The 14,239-nt window shown below is 40.9% G+C and overlaps 1 protein-coding gene across 1 annotated transcript in view; it reads right to left on the bottom strand.

Annotated features, from left to right (window-relative positions):
- The window catches only part of LOC138737354 (protein FAM162B-like), a 67,785-nt gene extending 56,520 nt beyond the window's left edge, over positions 1-11,265 (bottom strand). The window contains exons 1-5 of the mRNA XM_069888105.1: positions 11,167-11,265; positions 10,512-10,541; positions 10,282-10,334; positions 10,044-10,117; positions 6,779-6,890 (exon numbers count right to left, since the gene is read on the bottom strand). Of these exons, the coding sequence (XP_069744206.1) occupies positions 6,779-6,890; positions 10,044-10,117; positions 10,282-10,334; positions 10,512-10,541; positions 11,167-11,265 (368 nt within the window). The remainder of the gene's footprint in view (positions 1-6,778; positions 6,891-10,043; positions 10,118-10,281; positions 10,335-10,511; positions 10,542-11,166) is intronic.
- Between the last annotated feature and the right edge of the window lie 2,974 nt (positions 11,266-14,239).

The following is a 14,239-nucleotide window of genomic DNA, read 5'->3' as shown; positions in this document are numbered from 1 at the left end:
GTCATTCTAAGCCCCCTCTAGCAGTGCCTCATGTGGAGTGCAACCCACATCGCCATCTTGGGCCGACCCACTTCCGTCATCATTTTCGGTTGCTGAGAACCGAACTTCCAGGCCATGGGTGCAACTACATGGAGGGATGTCATATGCGACTTCACTTCGGACTCCACCACATGCAATCCATTGGGGTGGCCATCTTTATGATTTTATAGGTGGCCATCTTGACGGCAGCCAACCCAAAGACATAGCAGCAGTAAGCTGACGTTGGCTTCCATCATGCTGGACTAGAGTAGACCACACCAGCTGGGACAATCGATGATGGACACTGAGGTAAATGGGGGTCACACCACTGGCTGCCTATTCAACATGGGAAGCACCAAGAACTTCATACACCCGGGTATGGCCAAATGTTATTCCCTGACTGTGTCAACAGGCAAGTGGAGAGTGATGCCTCTGACTTTGTTCTGGATGCCAGTGGCAAGCCACTGGTATTTTTTTACTGCATCCTCCAAGGCCCTGAATGCAGGTATTTTGCTATCGAGAAGGAGGCACAAGATATAGTGGAGGCAGTGTGCCATTGGAGGCACTATTTAGCTGGCAGACCATTCACCCTGATGGACAAGAGAACTGTTGCTTTTATGGTTTTTTTTTCCCCTCCCGCTCGCGACCAACTCCTGCTTTTATGTTTAGCAATAAACAGCAGGGTAAAACAAAAATGTCAAGATCATGAGGTGTAGAATTGAGCTGTCCACCTATAATTTGAGATCTTGAGCCATCCGATGCCCTGTCCAGGAAAAACTGCAGCAGGGTTCAAGTTCATTGCCTCCATGCCCTCCATGATAGCCTCTGCCACCCTGGGATTACATTTTGTGAGTGCCTGTAACCTCCCCTATTCAGTGGAGGAAGTCAGGGAGCTGACTCGAATGCAAGCCGCAATTTTACAGACCAGAGAAGACCCAACTCATCAAGGCCACTCACCCCTTTGAACTTCCCAGCATGGACTTCAAGGGGCCCCTCCCATCCATGAATCGGAACATCAACTTACTGAGCATCGTGGACGAGTACTCATGTTCCCAATTCACCAGCACCCTGCCCCAACATGACCACATCCATGGTCATTAAAGCACTTGGCAAAGTATTCACTCTGTTCGGGTAACCCAGTTATGTTCATAGTGACCGGGGATCTGCCTTCATGAGTGAGGAGTTGTGGCAATACTTCCTTTCCAGGGGCATAGCTACAAGCAGGACCACCATCTACAACCCTGATGGGAACGGGCAGGTGGAGAGGGAGAATGGTATGATCTGGAACACAATCCTTTTGACCCTCAAGTCAAAATGGATGGCCATATCCCAGTGGCAAGAAGTCCTTCCAGAAACGCTGCAAGCCACCAGGTCCCTACTTTGCATGGCGACTAACACAATGGAAAATTGTTCTCCTTCAGGAACCTCGCTGCCGGTCTGGCTGACAATCCCAGGGCCAGTGCTTCTCCAGAAGGACAAGGCAGACCCACTTGTCAAAGAAGTGCACCTCCTGCATGTGAACCCCTATTATTCACTGATAAGGTGCCCAAACAGACAGTATGATACAGTGTCCATCCAGGACCTGGCGTGAGTGGGGGCCCTGGCATGGGAAGTGTACCCGATACCCCTCGGCAGTGACAAGTTGACCCCAGGGATTATATGTACAGGCAAAGTAGTGATCCCACCTCCAACACAGCCCCCCAAGTGTCCCTTCCCCCCCCCCCACACTGGAGTGTCCCTTTGCCCCCCTCCCCCCACACTGGAGTGTCCCTTTCCCCCCCCCCCACTCTTACAATCAAATTCTCCACCCAATAGACTCAGATTCTGTTCAGCCCTCCAACACCCAGCCGAGCGAACAAGCCACCGTTCTACTGGAACCAAAGATACAACCAGCAGTACTTCAGACATCTCCGTGTCGAATAAAACTGCTGGAGTGGCTGAACCTTTGAACTGTATGGACTACAAAACCTGTGCCAATGGACATTGCCCCGCAACACCCCGCAAGACTTTTTTTTAAAAAAAGGAGGGGTGAATGTGGTGGAACACTTTACTGTGGGCATGTTCAGGCATGTCCACAATGGGCTGGGCAGACCGGCCCGCCTCCCCATAAGATCCCCTAATAAAGGCAGAGAGCCCTATCTCTTCCCTTGTATTTGCCTTGGATGTGAACCAGCAGCATGTAGAGGCATGTCTGGGTTTTGTGATCAATAAAGCCTTTGACTACTTGCTTCGAGTCAGCTAGTGGTCATTGATTGCGCCACAGCAACAATTAAGACCAGGGAGGTTGTACTGCAACTGTACAAGGTACTGGTGAGAACCCATCTGGAGCATTGCATGCAGTTCTGGTCTCCTTATTTGAAGAAGGATGTCCTGGATTTGGAGGTGGTGCGCAGGAGATTCACCAGATTGATTCCAGGGATGAAGGGGTTAGCCTATGAGGAGCAATTAAGTCATCTGGGACTTGTTGGAATTTAGAAGAATGGGAGAGGATCTTTAGAAACATAAAATTATGAAAGGCATAGATAAGATAGAGGCAGGTAAGTTGTTTACATTGGTAGGGGAGACTAGAACTAGGGGACAGAGCCTCAATATTGATGGTAGTGGATTTAGGATGGATAGGAGGAGGAACTGCTTTTCAAATAGGGGTGAATCTGGAGTTTGCTACCCATGGAAGCAGTGAAGGTGACCTCAGTAAATATACTTAAGGCAAAGCTGGATAGATTTTTACATGGTAAGGAATTGAGGGATATGGTAAAAAGGCAGATAGGTGAAGATGAGCCTATCATTATGAATGGCAGAGCAGGCTTGACAAGCCAAATGGTCTACTCCTAATCCTATTTCTTATGTTCATCCATTTTGTTTGAGAACAATGCTGAAAATACACTCAGGATTCCATGTGAACATCTGCAAACTTTCTACAGGTATAAAATGTGAATAAGGAAAAAAGACAATTCTAGTCTGGAAAATACAGATATTCCATATAATATGTAATATTTCCTTTAATTTAATATCTTTTAGGATGAATATCTAACTGGGGAAATCAATCTGTTGTACTTCAATTCCAATTCATGGCTAAACCTGGTTCCCCATAATCTTGGAATCTGCGAACAGCTAAACCTGGTTCCCCATAATCTTGGACACTGTGAACATTTAAATGTTTTTGTACATATTTGTATATTTTGACCTCTAAATTTTCTGAAATCTATCCCAACAATGAAGTTATCTCAATGGAAATCCCCTAATTTTCATTTCAGACACCCATTTCACAGGCCTTTACTGCAAATGAATCAAATCATTTTTAATACCCAAACTAAAGGATTCCAAGACTTTGATTTGATATGTAGAACAATAAAAAGAAAAAGAGTCTATTTCCTATGGGGCATTTGGTGTTTAGATTCCACATAAAATATATTGTTGTTAGAGTAGGTTTACTATGTTGCAAACATTTGAAGCATTTTTGACAATTCCTTTATGCATGCAGAATGAAGAGAGTGCATTTTGACTCTTTTTTAAATGGATATCACTATTTGAAGTGGATTGTTGGTTAATAACATCCATGATCTCTGTGCTAGCTCTTGATCTCCAAAATCAAGTATGTGAAAATCTTTGAAGTATTTCTAAAGGTTTCAATTAATAGCTAAATAAATGGTTCAAAAGAGAACGTGGGATTCATTGTGTCTGCTGTATCTTTGCCAAACCAATCCAAAACTAATCCCATTGACCTGGGTCAGAATAAATCTTCCAACTTTGCAAAGATGTATTTAGTAATTAAAAGTTCTTGGGAACATTGATTTTGGCAGTCTCAGTTTGTGTCCGGTGGAAAACAGCAGTAGCTCAGAAAATACAGCATGAAAACATTGCAACATCTGCTGCATAGATAAAAAATTTCTGTGCAAGGTCACATAGACAACAAACCAAAGGGGAAGGGGGGGGGGGGCAAATTGTTACTTTAAGACAGAATAATTAATATATCCATTTTCTTACTAATCTAATACCTTTATCTTCCTAGCCAGCCACAACATTGATAAGTTTGACAGTAAATAAATTTTTCATTCATTTTTACTTATAAGAAACGCAAATAAAAATGAATCATGCAAAATAATGAAGAATAAGGAAATTAAGTGTTATGGGGAACAGGCAAAGAAGCAGAGCTGAGTCACAATCAGATCGGCCACCATCTTATTAAATAACGGAGCACCCTTGACAGATTAGTTGACCTACTCCTGCTCCTATTTGGTTAATGCTGATGAAAAAATTCTATATGGTCTCACAATACAAAAATCTTCTCTCAGTAACATTTCTGGCTGCCCTACAGATGCACCATGTTCCTTTACTTTCATAATATCATATTCTGGATGGGGATTCTCCTTGTTTAGACCATCCCCACTCCCACCTCCTACAACAGCTAATGTGTTGAGCCATCTCAGCCTGGGATGGGCTTCTAAATACAAGGTATTGAAAAATGCTAGGCCCTGGAGCTCAGGCTGGGTTTGAATTAGTCATTATTACTTGATATTGAAGTAGAGACAGGGATTTTGTTCCAAATTTTTATCGGAGAACAGCAGTGTCAGAAGTGCCATAATTTAGACTGTAATTGATAACATACTGTGGCTGTTATCTGAAGTAGAGGATCGTACTAAGTCAGTAGGAATTCGATCCGAATTACTCACCTTAAAATACGAAGGAGAAGTTTAATTGGTTGGTCTCATTTTCATGAGACCAAAAGGGGGACTTGTTGGAACCAAGGGGTTAAGTAATCATGGAAAATATGCCTATGTACTATTCATTATGTATTCATTAATCCATTCTTCTTTGGCTTGGCTTCGCGGACGAAGATTTATGGAGGGGGTAAATGTCCACGTCAGCTGCAGGCTCGTTTGTGGCTGACAAGTCCGATGCGGGACATTACTATGTAGCAATTTACTATGTACTTCAATTATTCTGTTTAGGGGAAATATTAATGTAATTAAGTAAAAGCCACAGTATGTAGAAAGGTTGGCTGATTATATGTGTAGAATTTGCTGACCCCAAATACAAAGAGAGAAAATACTTTCAACCCCAAGGTTACACTAAACTGCTAACTTTAAAGCACAAGTCCAGAGAGAAAACATCAAAGTCATACATGGGAGTAACAGGATATCAGATAGGAGAAGTTAGACAGGATGAGGTTGGAGGAACCATAGTGACGAGTGATTTATTATGAAACAGGCCAGTGACAGGAAGATGAGTGTATTGCAAGGATAAGTGATAAGAATACCATGACTGAGAATGTCAGAGTAAAACAAAATAAATAAACCACTTGCGTAGGAATGAGGAGTCATAAGGGTACATGGGAGGTGTTGATTAAAACAACAGAATGTTCTGGCCTGGGAGATTAAGATGGGAGGGTTACACTATAGATAATTGCAGAGCAGGTAATTGCTTGAGATAAATCTTAGGCAAGGAGCCTATCAAAGCCAACTCTTGTTCAGTGAACAATGTTGATCTATATAATTCAGCTCCTCTACTCCTAACAAAATCCTTGTAAATGTTATCCTTACTCTGTCAATCTTAGTGATATCTTTCCTATAGATAGGTAACCATAACTGCATATACTACTGGACAGTAAGAGTCAGTCTTGGGAAATAGCTCACCGAGCAGATGACCTATGAACTAACGACTGAACCAGAGCTCTGTTAAGCTTTATTCTTGTGCCATGTAATAAACTAATTGTGAAACCGAATACCTTCTCCTATCATTTCATGGCGATTATATTATTCCTTTGATCATTATAAATTCATTAAGAATATTGTACATATAAAACAGAGAATAGATATAAAAATCAACAATTTTGACCCGATCTATCTGTTGAGTTTAAGTGATCATTTAGGTTACCAGATAAGGTTTATCCTTACATGGAGTTGTGAGTATTTATTGAGTAATTCGTGGAGAAAGTGGTAAAATTGAGATGAAGATTGGTAATATCAAGGATTATATCACATTGTTCATTGTAAGTTTATTTTCAATATGCAGTAAAATCTCCATTATCCAGAATTCAAGCAACCAGCAAAAAAAATTGAGGAAATAAATAATAAATAAATTTTTAAATAAAAGTTTAAAATTGCAAAAGTAAATGTTCTCTGAAGCAACACACAACCCCTTGGTGAAGTTGGGAACAAACATTCAGCTAGCGGAGCACCCAGTCATGCCCCACCCACAGCAGCTGTTTGAATAAAGTTTCAATCAAGTTGTGTTTGAATAAAATGGCAGCGCCCAAGATGAAGAGCCGGCTAATGCCGCTCGCCCCTGGGGCAACTCTCCCAAAGTGTCTTCCTCTCCCTGCCTAGTAAGAGTCTTTAATTTAATCCCTCTATGATGGCACACAGTTAGCACAATGGTTAGTGCAATGCTGTTAGAGTGCCAGCAACCGGAATCCGAATTTAAACTGAGTAAATTATGGGAATTTCAGGACTACAATACAATGTAAAAAAAATTACATTTAGCACTGTCTTTTGTCTTTAAAACTGTTTATTCTTAATGCTAGTGTATTAGTGAGTCTCAAGCAATTGGAAAATTTGCATATCCTGCATCTACCTATCCCTGTAGATGCCAGATACTGGGGTTTTACTAAATAGGGCAGTTCTTCTCATTTCATGCATTGGTATTGGTATCAGCTCTAAACAAATTATGTTTCTTTGGTTGCAACATTAATTCTGAAAAACATTGGGAGAGATGTATTTTCAATATTCAGAACCATAACCATTGAAATAGAAGAACATACGAAACTATGGCAGGAATATCTTCCTCTTTCTTGAAACGACCAGACCAGAGAAAAATCATTCTGTCAAATTTTGTGGGTCTGTATCCTGGAACTTTCAGGGTTTCACGAACATCTGGTAAAGTAAAATGAAATGTGTTAGTGTGATATTTTCCATATGTATTAAGAAAACAGAAATGACTCATGGAATTATTAGAATTGCATTATAATTTGTAGAATACAGCCTCTTATTTGTATAGTATAATAATAGTTTGCACTCAATTAATCCAAGTACTCTATAGTCTACTATTAAGCTGTTTGAGCCTATTCCATCGTTCAATGAGATCACAGCTGATCTATGACCAAACCTTTTTGGTCTAGAGATGTACCCCTCTTCTGCTATTCATTTCAAATCAAGGACATAGACTGCATCCTTACAGGAGAATAATGTTGTAGATATATATCATGAAAATACTTTAGAAATTCACTACATTGTCAGCAATCGAGGCTAGAGCAAATGTCCTAAGATACAAGTTGCAAAAAGAAGTGAAACACCAAATCTGCAGCAAGCACAAGGTGATGTATGTTATTGATCCTCCAGTCTGGATGCCAGAGTTCTTTCAGTTAGTTTAAAGATGTGGTATTGCAGGACACAACATGAACAGCTTCATTTATGGCTGCAGACCATTCAATCATCTCAGAAATTTAACAAGATATGAAATGCTGAATTCTAATTCTTGATTTGCATTAGAAGGATTTGAAGTCATGTTCTTTGCATTATTAACCAATGTATGCCAGTTTCAAAATTTATCTCACCATCACTTACAGTAGTTAATAAATAAAGATTCCAATGAATTGGAGGAACAAGTACAGGGAATAAAATCCTAATGTATTAAGTCTTTCCCTGTAATTCAGCTCCTCTACTCCTAACAAAATCCTTGTAAATATTATCCTTACTCTGTCAATCTTAGTGATATCTTTCCTATAGATACGTAACCATAACTGCACATATTACTTGAAATTTGGCCTTGGAAATGTCTTGTACAACTTCAACAGAATATCTCAACTCCTGTACTGAATACTTTGATTCATGAAGACCAATGTTACAGTACACTTAAGAAATTATGTATCTGTATTCCCAGATCCCTCTATAGATTGACAGTGAATTAAACACAATTATGGAAAAAAAACAATTATGTTTACTGGATGGAAAGTTTGATGTCTTCTCTACTACTGGGGTATCAACTCTCTGCCAGAATTATAAAACCATGGAATTTAATAGATGAATTTTTGTGGTATATATCTGTGAATTTCAAATGTATGTCCTGTACAGTCGAGAAGTGGTTGCTCAGTTCAAGCTGGAATATGTAAGTAATCCTATGCAATAATATGAGGGTTTAAGAAGTATGGTGAGAAGGTATGAGAGCTTCTTAGTATTGATAGATCCATCAAAGGAGTAGAATGAAATATAATTACATTTAGACTTCATTTATAACTACCTTTCCAATGGGAGAAATAAAGAAAATGCAATGAGATAAAAATATAATTTTTCATACAGTCTTTCAAATTAATATCTGTCTCTGTTTTAAGTAGTTGGGAAAGCAGTGAGGAAGTCATCTCAATATACTAATGTAGGTGTAGCTGTCAGAAAGACCATCTTATTTGAATAGCATTCCCAACAATAATTGTTTCTTCTGGTGATTCAATATCAGTTTTTTTTTAAACACAATGCTAAAGAAAACTAAATAAATGCTTAAACATTAATCAATAATCCTTACTTAAAATTGGAATCATTTTTGAAATTTGATATATTAATCCAACATCACTGGGAAAGATTGTTATAATAGGTAACTTTAAAAATCCTGTTATGAGCAGGGTGAACCAAATTCCTATGTTCTTTGTTAATACATGCAACTTCATCATCTATCTCAATCCATTCTTGTGTGTGATTTACAGTAAGACTGCTTGCCAGGCATCAGCTACTGAGAAACTTCCTACAACAATTTAAAAAATTCCAACTAAGTTATTAATATTGAAGCTATTAGTCCAGAAATGAGGACTGGAATTGTGGCGAGCATTAGATGAGGTAGGACCAGCAATATGAACATTAGATTAATGTGCTTGTATTTGGCTGTTGGGGGTTATTTGGAATGATAATTGGCATATGGAGAGTTTTTATGGTTGGCACATCATGGGACAAAGGACCTATACTGTGCTGTAATGTTCTATGTTCATCAGAAGGTCACTGAAGTAAGCTCAATGCAGATGGTGCGAATGGCTTAAATAGGTTAATCTTCAAGCCCAAATAGGAAATTTAATAGACAAAATGTATCATTATCCTTTGGTAAGCATTTAAAAGTCATCACTGGAAAATATTTTATAAAGTGCTTGTGTCCTTATTCTTCTTATCATTTATGGGAACAAAGTAGAAAATCCAAATGCTTTTTGTAAATGCAAGTTGCTTTTTCCATCGAGGTTAGGTGAGATCCATTCATGCAAACCAGAGGACATGGTGGAAGACCAGAAGTTTAGGAGGGATATTGGAGGGAATTTCTTCTCACAGAGATTGGAGGGAGTGTGGATCAAGCTATCAGCTAAAGAGAAATGTGGGCTCGATTTTAACATTGAAGAAAAATTTGGACAGTTACATGGATGGGAGGGGTATGGAGGGAAATGGACTGGGTGCAGATCAGTGGGACTAGGCAGGATAATAGTTCGGCACAGACTGGAAGGGTTATGTGGCTCTAAAATTTCCAAAAAAAAAAATCCTGTCACAGATTTACTGCTACAAAATTCTATCAATAACGATTCGATTGCTTCATCCAATCTGAGAGTAACCAGGGGGCAAATGAAGTCAGACGAACCGCTTTTATACAGACAGCAGTCATGCTTGGGGAAGGTGTGGGGGGGGGGGGGGTAATAATTAGGAACTAAGTAACCACACATTTCAATTGACCCCAAATCAGCCTTGTAAAGTATCTGGACAGTACAAAGAACTCTCTGGGCGATCTAACCAGATTGTGATATTGTTGCAATCTCTGTCCAGCTGCCCTTCCTCCACTGGGCAGCGCAAATCTTCACCGAAACGAACATTTGTACCCAGCTTCACGTTGGGGAAAATGGAAGGGTCGATACAATTATATATCGAATCAACTGAAAGAGACTTGTACAGGTATTCAAGAGAAAGGTTTGCGCGATTTAGAACTACATGGAAATGTACACAAAGGAGATGGTTCCCAGCGAGTGAAACTGCAGATTCTTTCCAAGGAAGAAATTAAACTGTACTTACCTGTGCGAACTCTTCTCAACAGCACATCAGAAGCGAACGGAGTCCGCCGGTCCCGCGGCTTCGTCGCGTTCAGCCTGCAGAGAGCCGAACTTAGGCTGCGAATCATCTTCACATAACCCGCGCCGATCAATGGGACTCATCTATATAAACAGATCGTGAGCTCCCACACCCAAGAAGGACACGTCCCACACCCAAGCCATTACTGTCCAAAGTGGATCTGTACGATGTCAATACTCACGGGAGAACATATGCACTGATACTAATCAACTGCTGTTCTTCGTCAACGCCAATCTAATTTAAATCCAACAAAGGATGGGAAATGTTTACTGTCATATACATAGTACATATGCACCAAAGTTCTTTCTGGCTGCAGTGCAACAGAGATACTTCATAAAAACGACAATAGTACAAAATTAATTTAAAATAGATAATAAATACAAAAGATAGAGAGATCATTAATGCACTTACTGTTTTCTTTGGCTTGGCTTCGCGGACGAAGATTTATGGAGGGGGTAAAAGTCCACGTCAGCTGCAGGCTCGTTTGTGGCTCACAAGTCCGATGCGGGACAGGCAGACACGGTTGCAGGGGAAAATTGGTGGGTTGGGGTTGGGTGTTGGGTTTTTCCTCCTTTGTCTTTTGTCAGTGAGGTGGGCTCTGCGGTCTTCTTCAAAGGAGGTTTCTGCCCGCCGAACTGTGAGGCGCCAAGATGCACGGTTTGAGGCGAGATCAGCCCACTGGCGGTGGTCAATGTGGCAGTACTGCAAGAAGAACAAGTACAAACAGTCCTTCCCGTGGTCCATTGACAAGAGGAGGTTCAACAGCATGACAGTGTTTGGAAATTATTGCGACTGTTTTCCTTTTCAATCGTTTGGCAGCATGCAGGCGTCGTTGGTTGAATATTGATCTGTAGTAGGAAAACTATTTTGTTTCAGTGGCCATTGTCTTGGTGAATTTCTGTTACTGCTGGTTTTTGAGTCCTTAGAGCTCGTACCAATAGAGTCATGATGCAGCCTGACTTGCCATGTGGAAGTTTTCTAGAGAAGCCTCTGTAGAAGTTTGCCATGTTTTCGATATCATATCAAATCTTTGCAAACTGCTGAGAAAGTAGAGGTGCTGACTTACTTTCTTCAGGATGACATTTGTGTTTTTGGTCCAGGAAAGATCCTCTGAGATAGTGATTCCCAGGAACTTATAACCATTTACGGAGCGGAAACAGGCCATGTCGGCCTTTCAAGTCTGCACCGGTTCATTTCATTTGTCTTTTATTAGCTTCAGCTCCCTCAATAGTCACTTCTTAAAAAGACATCTTTAGTTGTACCTTAGTTACTACTCCCAATGACTTCAATCACCTCGATTCACTGACAATCATGCAACTATGGAAAGGCATCATATCATTAAGCACATAAGGGACATTGAGTAAAAGCTTTGGACAAGATATACCTCAAGGACCAATATTTACTCAGCCTCTCCTACTCAGATCCCTCAATAATCATTGAATTGTAATCCCCTCCTAAAGTTCGCAATCATCTCCTTGGTTTTGGTGCCATTGGGTACGAGGATGTTGTTAGTACACCATTCAGCCTGTTTTCAATCTCTCTCCTGTATGAGTCCTTTTTATAAAACCCACTACCATGGTATTGTCAGCAAACTTGTAGATGGTTTCTTTGTCGTTCCGAGCCGCACTGTCATAGGTATAAAACCAATTGAGAGTTTTACTTTATTGTGTTTTAGAAAATCCTTTAAAGGTGTTGTTATTAGTTTCATAGCTTATATATGAACTAAAATTCAATACTCTTAAAATCTGACATTAATATGGAATAAAATGATACAAAAATCTCAGCCTGGTGTAAATCTGATCAGCAGTTCTTCTCCACTTCTTTGAAGTAGTGCCATCTGCTGGCAACGATGGACACTGACATTGTTATTAAAGAATTATCTGACAACATTATCTTTTATCAACCTAAGAAAATCCATCAAATATATCATGAGGAATTTTATAAAGTTCTGATAATTTGGCCAAGATTTTGTTTTTGGTGGAGTTACTTCTCAACTGTGTTTGTCTTATGGTTATTGACTCACAAGGTTGTACATTGCAGAAGACAAGTCTAATCCAACCAAGTCAACTTTATTGTCATCTAATTGAACAAGTATGACGTGACAAAACAGAGTTCTCCGGTCTTCAATGCAAAAACACGTAGACACATAACACACATACAGACAAATAACACAAATGCATGACAAGTATTTTATCTATAAAAATAAATAAATAAACATTGTTTTCTACAAATGAGAGTCTCAGCTGGTTAGTGTGAGCAGTTCCTTTGGTCCTTCAGCATTCTCACTGCCCGTAGGAAGAAACTGATCCTCAGCCTGTTGGTGCTGGCTCTGATACTCCTGTATCTATTTCCCAATGGGAGCAGCTGAAAGATGCTGTGTGCAGGGTGAAAGGGGTCCTCAATTATTTTGCATGCCTTCTTCAGCCAATGATCCCAGTAGGTCACATCGATGGGGGGGTGCAGGAATACCCCAGTGAACCTCTCTTCCACTCTTATGTTCTGTGGATTGATCTTCAACCATTTCTCTGCAGCAACCATACCACACTGTGATGCAGCTGGCCAGGATGCTCTTGATAAAACTCCTATATAGGGCTGAAACAGGCCCCACTAGGAATGCTACAGTCAGTTTTCTTAGTGCACAATTTTGCAAATGATCCTTAACCATGCCTCCGGATGCCACCATCCAAAATGTCTTTTTACCTGAATGGAGAACTAAGTGATACTGAAGGGTGTAGTTCATGGATTTGAGGGCACAGGCCAAGTTCATCTACCTTTCATGGCACTGCTCTTGGACACTGGTTCATTTAATTCCCACCTCCACCACCGATGAGTTGCTTGATCTGTGGAACATGCTACATGACCACAGGCTGCTGAGGGGTCTAGGCCAAAATGCCTCGGGTTTGCAGAGGATAAGAAAGTTCCTGGAGGTGGAGGAAGTGCGGTAAGAGAGCATGGGTTTGTACTAGGCTGAAGGTGAATCGCTGCTGCCCGGTTGTCCCATCCTAATTGCTCACCAATGTCTTTTCCCTGGTGAATAAAATGGATAACATCAATTCCAGAGATCTGCGTAGCGTGAGTACAGGGACTGCTGTGCTTTGGTTTTCACTGAAATGTGGCTCAGTGACAGAGTCCCGGACACCACCATTCAGCTGGATGGATTCACTTTATTTTAGGCTGACAGAGATGCTGCTCTGTGTAGTAAAGCCCGTGATGGTGACCTGTGCATTTACATCAACGCGGAAAGGTGCAAGGACTCTGTACGAGTTTCCGGTTACTGCTCAACACTGGTGGAATTTGTGACTGTCAGATGTAGACCATTTTATCTACCAAGGGAATTCACCACTGTCCTCATAGTTGCAGTGTACATCCCCCCGGTGCTAATGCTAAGGAGGCAATCTGGGAACTGTATGGGGCTATTAATGAACTGCAGACCACACACCATGACGGACTGATTATTATTACTGGATATTTCAACCATGTGAACCTCAAGTCAGGGCTACCTAAATTACATCATTATGTAGACTTTTCTATGAGAGGGGTCAACATGTTGGACCTTGTGTTTACAAACATTTCTGATGCATATTGGGTGGAGCCCAGTCCCCACCTTGGATACTCAGACCACATCTCTGTAATGCTGATGCCAGCATACAGACTGCTCGTAAGATACTCCAGACCAGTACTGAAGCAGGTTAAAATGTCGCCAGTGGGGCCATTCATGAACCAAGACTGCTTTGAATGCCCTGACTGGAGCATGTTCAAGGCAGCAGCAACTAGTGGCAACTGCATCATTCTCGAGGAGTATATGGCATCAGTGACCAGCTACATCAATAAGTGTTCTGATGACTTCACTGAGCCCAAGACCATCATTACTTACTCTAATCAGAAGCCATGGATGATTATGGAGGTGCGTATGCTGCTCAGGAACTGAGATGCTGCCTTCAGAGCAGATGACAAGATAGCCCTTGCTATTACAAGAGCCAAGCTGTCGAAGGCAATCAGGGAAGCAAAGCGGGCACCTGCCCAGCACATTCATAATCAATTCCTGGACAGCAAGGACCTATGACATATGTGGAAGGGCATCCAAGAATTCATCAACCACAAGACCCCTCCATCTGCCTGTACTGGTGATGGATCCCTCT

The sequence above is a fragment of the Narcine bancroftii genome, chromosome 6, assembly GCF_036971445.1.
Source record: "Narcine bancroftii isolate sNarBan1 chromosome 6, sNarBan1.hap1, whole genome shotgun sequence".
NCBI lineage: Eukaryota > Metazoa > Chordata > Chondrichthyes > Torpediniformes > Narcinidae > Narcine > Narcine bancroftii.
Note: the sequence above shows the minus strand (reverse complement) of the source record. Positions and strands in the feature narration are given on the sequence as shown.